Raw genomic sequence first — 7500 nt, forward strand, 5'->3', positions numbered from 1 at the left:
TAACCCTAGCCCTAACCCTAACCCTAGCCCAAACACTAAACCTAACACTAGCCCTAACTCTAACCCTAACCCCAGCCCAAACTCTAACACTAACCCTAGCCCTAACCATAGCCCAAACTCTAACCCTAACCCTAACCCTAGCAATAACCCTAACCCTAGCCCAAACTCAAACCCTAACCCTAGCCCAAACTCTAACCCCAACCCTAACCCTAACTTTAACCCTAACCCTAACCCTAGCCATATCCCTAACCCTAACCCTAGCCCTAACCCTAACCCTAAGCCTAACCCTGGCCCTAACCTTAACCCTAACCCTAACCCTAGGAAAAACTCTAACCCTAACCCTAGCCATAACCCTAACCCTAGCCCAAACTCTAACCCTAACCCTAGCCCTAACCCGAATCTTAACCCTAACCCTAGCCATAACCGTAACCCTAAACCTAACCCTAACTCTAACCCTAGACCTAACCCTAACCCTAACCCTAACCCTAGTAAAAACTCTAACCCTAACCCTAACCCTAAACCTAACCCTCGCACTAAATCTAACCCTAGCCCTAACTCAACCCTAACCCTAACCCTAGCCTTAACCCGAACATTAACCCTAACCCTAGCCCTAACCCTAACCCTAAACCTAACCCTAGCCCTAACTCTAACCCTAACCCTAGACCTAAATATAACCCTAATCCTAACCCTAACCCTATCCCTAACCCTAGGAAAAACTCTAACCCTAACCCTAAACCTAGCCTTAACCCTAACCCTAACCCTCACACTAAATCTAACCCTAGCCCTAACTCAAACCCTAACCCTAGCCCAAACTCTAACCCTAACCCTAACCCTAGCCTTAACCCTAACCCTAACCCTAACCCTAAACGTAACCCTAGCCCAAACTCTAACCCTAGCCCTAACTTTAACCCTAACCCTAAACCTAGCCATAACCCTAACCCTAACCCTAACTCTAACCCTAACCCTAACCCTAGCCTTAACCCGAACATTAACCCTACCCCTAGTCCTAACCCTAACTCTAACCCTAGACCGAACCCTAACCCTAACCCTAGGAAAAACGCTAACCCTAACCCTAGCCCTAACCCTAACCCTAGCCCTAAATCTAACCCTAACACTAACCGTAGCCCTAACTTTAGCCCTGACACTAACCCTAACCCTAACCCTAGCCCAAACACTAAACCTAACACTAGCCCTAACTCTAACCCTAACCCCAGCCCAAACTCTAACACTAACCCTAGCCCTAACCATAGCCCAAACTCTAACCCTAACCCTAACCCTAGCAATAACCCTAACCCTAGCCCAAACTCAAACCCTAACCCTAGCCCAAACTCTAACCCCAACCCTAACCCTAACTTTAACCCTAACCCTAACCCTAGCCATATCCCTAACCCTAACCCTTGCCCTAACCCTAACCCTAAGCCTAACCCTGGCCCTAACCTTAACCCTAACCCTAGCTCTAAACCTAACCCTAGCCCTAACTCTAACCCTAACCCTAGACCACACTCTAACCTTAACCCTAACCCTAGCCATAACCCTAACCCTAACCCTCGCCTTATCCCTAACCCTAACTCTAACCCTAACCCTAGCCCTAACTTTAACCCTGACCCTAAGCCTAGTCATAACCCTAAACCTAACCATCGCCCTAACTCTAACCCTAACCCTAGCCCTAACCCTAGCGCTAACCCTAACCCTAAACCTAACCCCAGCCCTCACTCTAACCCTAACCCTAGCCCTAAATCTAACCCTAACCTTAGCCCTGACACTAATCCTAACCCTAACCCTAGCCCTAACCCTAACACTAGCCCTAGCCCTAACTCTAACGCAAAACCTAGCCCTAACCCTAACCCTAGCCCAAACTTTAACCCTAACCCTAGCCCTAACCCTAGCCCAAACTCTCACCCTAACCCTAACTTCAACCCTAACCCTAACCCTAACCCTAACTCTAACCCTAACCCTAACCTTAACCCTAAACCTAACCCTTGCCCTAACTCTAACCATAACCCTAGCCCAAACTCTAACCCTAACCCTAACCCTAGCCCTAACCCTAGCCATAACCCTCACCCTAACCCTAACCCTAGCCCTAACCCTAACCTTAACCCTAACCCTAAACCTAACCCAAGCCCTAACCCTAGCCCTAAATCTAACCCTAACACTAACCCTAGCCCTATCCTTAGCCCTGACTCTAACCCTACCCCTAGCCTTAACTCTAACCCTAATCCTAGCCCTAACCCTAACCCTAAACCTAGCCCTTGCCCTAACTCTAACCCTAACCCTAACAATATCCCTAACCCTAACCCTAACTCTAACCATAGCCTTAAGCCTAAACCTAATCCTAATTCTAATTCTAATCCTAACCCTAACCCTAACTCTAGCCCTAGCCCTAACCCTAGTTTCAGAAGTAATCTGCAACATGAAAGTCAGACAGGTGACAGGTGGTAATGGCTGAAGGGAGAATGGATGGACAGGTGAGTGGATGTGTGGAAGGAAGGATGAAAGGAGGGGAAGCGAGTGAAGTTGGTTTGGGGGTATGAGTGAAGATATCGCCTCAGAAACCTAGCGGCAGTCCCTATAACAGGAGAGTTATGTGATGAGGAACAGACAAGCACAAATAATGAAAGTATTATTGGTGCCATGTGACCTCTGTTACTCAAGCTTATAGTTCTTCCAGGAATAGAAACCGGACTCTTCAGTTCTTCAATATGTCAGTATTAGCCAACCGCGGAAGGAAAATGGCTCCAGGAAGTCCTCGTTTCGTTTTCACTAGAGTTTGACACTACTACACACAGCTGCCTGCATGTGATCACACACTGATGTTACTCAAAGTATATTTATATTAAATCAGGCTTCTATGGCAGCTTCATCATTTGGCAGGGAATGCAGGTACCTGATCTTGTTTCATGAGTCTACAGAGCATGACACAGTCACGCCACAACGGCTTTTGGGGGGTTGAAATAATTGGGGTTTTTTTCAGAGTAGACATTTGTTGTTTAAATGTTTAATGTTGTTCAGGAAAACCTCTTTATGACACTGCATGCACATTGATAAGTTGTCACAATCACCAACCTGATTACAAACTCATTCCACTACAGCGTTTCTGAAAACAGTAAAATGATCTCTTGTTAAAGAGCCCCCTCCTGTGGCCATACCAGTATATTACAGCTGAAGTTTTAATTCCCACAGAGTTAACACTGTCAGTCTTGGGTTTCTTCTCAACGTGGGTTTTAAAGCTCAGATTTGTTATTTTGCAGAATATCCGTGTTAATCTTAGAATGCGACATTATATTTATTGCACTTCCTCAGAAAACATGAAAATTACGTAAAAATGACGACACAGAGCCACGTTGCACCAAAAACATTTTATTCTATAAAAGGAGAGGGGTTATCACGACTGTACAGGGAGACTGACCTCACACCACTTCTCACAGTATCAAAAAGCTCGCGTTTCCTCGCTGATCTTTACACATTTGTTCTGTACAAATACAAAAGAAATAATATCAATTATTTGTATTATTATAACAATAACTGCATTGCACTGAGTATTATATTACTGGCCCATAAGTTACTGCATTCAATATAAAATACCTATGATTTCGCTGTTTTTAAGATTTAATTATGATGAGTAGAAGCACACACACACACGCACGCGCACGCACACACACGAATCCCCATCAGTTTAACCATCCTTACGATGGGTGGCACTGTTTCCTTCGATTGATCAGTAACTAGGCAACCAAGGCGCACATCCACTACTCACCACTAACAGTCCCTTTAAAAGCTCATAATGCAGCTGCTGTTACAGTCGTTTTGGGGGAAGCCCTAATAGTTTGTCCGTGTCTCCAGAATGAGTAAATCACAACATCCGTACGGGCTGCTCGACACCTCTCCCATTCCCCTCAGCGCCACACCGCCGGCAGGGAGCCAGGTTCGACTTTTCAGGCTTCCCTGGTTTCCATGGCGACAGGTTTCAGACAGGGTCTCTGTGTGGCGTGATTCTGACGGAGCCCGCTGCACTAGCCCGGGACGTTCCCCGACGGGACGTCCTGATATAAGGGTGGCGTGCCGGCTCGCGCCTCTGTGCGAGGAGAGACGGCGATCTCTCCGTAAAGACGCCGGAGCGCACCGTCTCCAAGGACACCGCCGAGCTGCACATGCGCACCACGCTGCGAACACGGCGCCCTCCATGCAACACGAGCGCGCGGGACACACGGGGGGCGGCCTCCAGCCCAAGCCCAAATAAACACAGGTCATAAAAACCCCAGGTAAGAGGAGAAAAGCAGGTTTCACATTGTCTAGTCAGTGTTAAAAATAGAAATCCACCCGTTACATTTATTCTGGACTCTTGATTATATACAGTATGTACAATTTTTCAGTTATTTTTAATTATTTATCATTGTCCTCATGCCTATGAACGGTTTACAAAAATGAATTGCAATTGAATCCATATCTTTTTTTAAAAAGATGTGCTTCGTAACACTTCAGAATTAAGCAAAATGGATGAGGAAATCAGCACTGTAAGGTTCACCGGGCCAAAGATCTTCTATTGTAAGCATGCTCTTAACTCCAGCAGGCGGGCTACAATCGGACAAGCACTTTTAGCTGTGTTTGAGTGAGGCATCTTGATTTGCACGCAATCATCTTCATAAAATGGCCTCAGTGGTACAATGGCTATGAGGAGCGGTAACCACGGGAACGCCCTGCGCCCCCCCTCGCCCCCACACCCCTCCCCCCTTTATGTTTGTTGCATAAGAAAGTGACCCCAGACAGGACCTAGAACAGCCAGGTTAGGACGGGGAGAGCCTGCCGGGGGGGTCAAGGTAGCACAGCAGAGCTGGGATTAATGGGCTACCATGACAACCAGACACACAAAACAAAAACAAAACACCCTTTTTGTGCAGGTAAATCCGTTAGGCTCTCAGAACTGAAGTAACAGCGTGTGTCCACAATCGACACTCCCCTCCTGGATAAAACTACGCCCAGCAACACACACACACACATGCAAACTTACACACACACACGCAAAGCCCCCCCAATTCTCTGTGAATAACACATTTGTCATTTCTAACTTTTATTTTCGTATCAAAAGCAACAAAGAAAAAAAAAAAAAGACAAGTGTGCACCTGTGTCCTTTGGGGGATGCTATTTCTGTTAAAAGCCAATCTCAGCGTAAGAAACTTGAACCAATTCTTTAATTACACAAAAATAAGCAACGTCAACACTGTTATTGAGCAAGTCTAATTTTAGGGAAAGATTAAAAGTTTTGATTGACAATGAACTACAGAATAAAAGAATAAAAGACAATTCACAGTTTTGGAGCTCCCTGTCGCTCTCTGGGTAATAGGTAGGTGTAAAAGACAATGTGCTGACCACCCCTCCCTCCCTCTCTCACTCACTCACTCTCGCTCTCTATATCTCTCTCCCTCCCTCTCTCTCTCTCTTTCACTCTCTCTCATGAGGAAGGGAACAAAAAAGGAATTAATGGGACTAAAATTAAACTTTAAATAGCAGTATTCCTTCGACATTTAGTCTCACACACATACACACACGCACACACACTCCCACCCCCACACACACACACACACACACTCAAATGAAGCAGAAGAGCAGTCCACACAGAGGGTGTGGGTCAGTGAGTAAACATGGTAAGACGCTGTACTGCAGTCTCCTCCATCGTTGCCTCTCCAGAACACAAGGGGGCAAACACGCCCCCGCTGGCCAGGATGCACCTGTCACTCACCCCGTCCGGCCAGTCAGGCCCGTTAGGCTGGGCAGGGCGGGGCAATAAGGATTGGCCAATCAGTGACTCTCTCGTCTGGGGCCAGTGGGGGACCAGAGAACAGCCTGAGGCTTGGGAAGTGGGGGGGAGCAGGCACACACAGACCAAAGGTCCCGCCTCCTGTCCATGTCTTACAAGACCACATTTCTAATGGGGGGGTGAGGGGCAGAGGTGGGGGGAAGGGGGGTCACAGTTAAAAATCCATCCCATTTATTTTCTTTCTCTGAAGGAGGGGCAGGGCAGGTGGGCGGAACTGACAGGTGAGGTGGGGCAGGGCTTGCAGGCGGGGTGGGGCTGACGGGCGGGGTTGATGGGCGTGGCATGGCAGGGTGGGGTGTGGCAGGGTGGTTTGGGGCAGGGCTGGCAGGGAGGTTTGGGGCAGGGCTGATGGGCGGGGCTGGCGGGCAGGGCTGACGGGCGGGGCTGATGGGCAGGGCAGGGCTGATGGGCGGGTGGGCGGGGCAGGGCTGGCGGGCGGGGCTGATGGGCGGGGCGGGTGGGTTTGGGCGGGGCGTGGCTGGCGGGCGGGGCTGATGGGCGGGGCAGGGCTGGCGGGCGGGGCTGATGTGCGGGCGGGCGGGGTGTGGCAGGGCGGTTTGGGGCGGGGCTGGCGGGCGGGGCTGATGGGTGGGGCAGGGCTGATGGGCGGGTGGGCGGGGCAGGGCTGGCGGGCGGGGCTGATGGGCGGGCGGTTTGGGGCGGGGCTGGCGGGCAGGTTCACATCATGACGTGGCGTCTCCGGTGCAGCGCCAGGTGGTCGGAGCGGGAGAAGCTGCGGTCGCAGTCGGTGCAGCGGAAGGGCTTGATGCCCGTGTGCTTGCGGAAGTGCCGCGTCAGCTCGTCCGACCGCGCAAACCGCCAGGTGCAGCCCTCCCACGTGCAGTGGTACGGCTTCTCACCTGCAACGCAAACGCACAACAGCCTGCGTGAGTCACGCACCGCTAACGGGGGGGGGGGGGGGGGAGCGGGGCGAGGGGGGCGAGGGGGGGAGGGGGGTGAGGGGGGCGAGCGGGGCGAGGGGGGCGAGCGGGGGGGAGGGGGGTGAGGGGGGCGAGCGGGGCGAGGGGGGCGAGGGGGGGAGCGGGCGGAGGGGGCGAGCGGGGGGAGGGGGGGGAGCGGGGCGAGGGGGGCGAGGGGGGCGAGTGGGGGGAGGGGGGCGAGGGGGGCAGCGCACCTGTGTGTATCCTGCGGTGGGCCTTCAGGTGCGAGCTCTTGGTGTACACCTTGTTGCAGCCGTCGTAGTCGCACATGTGAACACGCCTCCTCTTCATGTCTGGCGAGTCAGGGTCCGCCTGCATGTCCAGGTCCACCACAGCACTGAGGGGAGAGGCCAGCCCGTCAAACAGGCTGCAGCCACCCACACCGCATTATATACGTTCAGTACATTATCCATAAGAACCTAAGCGTCAAACAATATTTTACATGGAAGGTGTGTATATTTAACTGCCGATTTATGACCATAACTTACATTCTGCACTGCCTGTATTAACCCTTCGAAGAGGAGGCTTTATGGAATGCTTTTCTTTTTTCAAAATTCTAAGTCAGTATTCTAGAACTCCGCTGCTTTCTGTCGCCAGCAGTGATTGTGACATCAGGATTAGAATGTTCAGCTAAGAGCATTCTAATCACATTTGTGACCTCACACCTTAAAGGTTTAAAGAGACTACATCTCCCGGTTATGCCGTCACAATGTGGATGTAATGTTGGTAAACTGCCACCAGAGGGGG

General features: G+C 50.7%; 1 protein-coding gene across 1 annotated transcript in view; it reads right to left on the minus strand.

The window, feature by feature from the left end:
* Nucleotides 1–6460: 6460 nt before the first annotated feature.
* The window catches only part of klf8 (Kruppel-like factor 8), a 25179-nt gene continuing 24139 nt past the window's right edge, over nucleotides 6461–7500 (minus strand). The window contains 2 exon segments of the mRNA XM_035432039.1: nucleotides 6461–6672; nucleotides 6948–7090. Coding sequence (XP_035287930.1) covers nucleotides 6491–6672; nucleotides 6948–7090 — 325 coding nt within the window. The 3' untranslated portion in view covers nucleotides 6461–6490.

This window comes from Anguilla anguilla, chromosome 9 (assembly GCF_013347855.1).
Source record: "Anguilla anguilla isolate fAngAng1 chromosome 9, fAngAng1.pri, whole genome shotgun sequence".
Classification (NCBI taxonomy): Eukaryota; Metazoa; Chordata; class Actinopteri; order Anguilliformes; family Anguillidae; genus Anguilla; species Anguilla anguilla.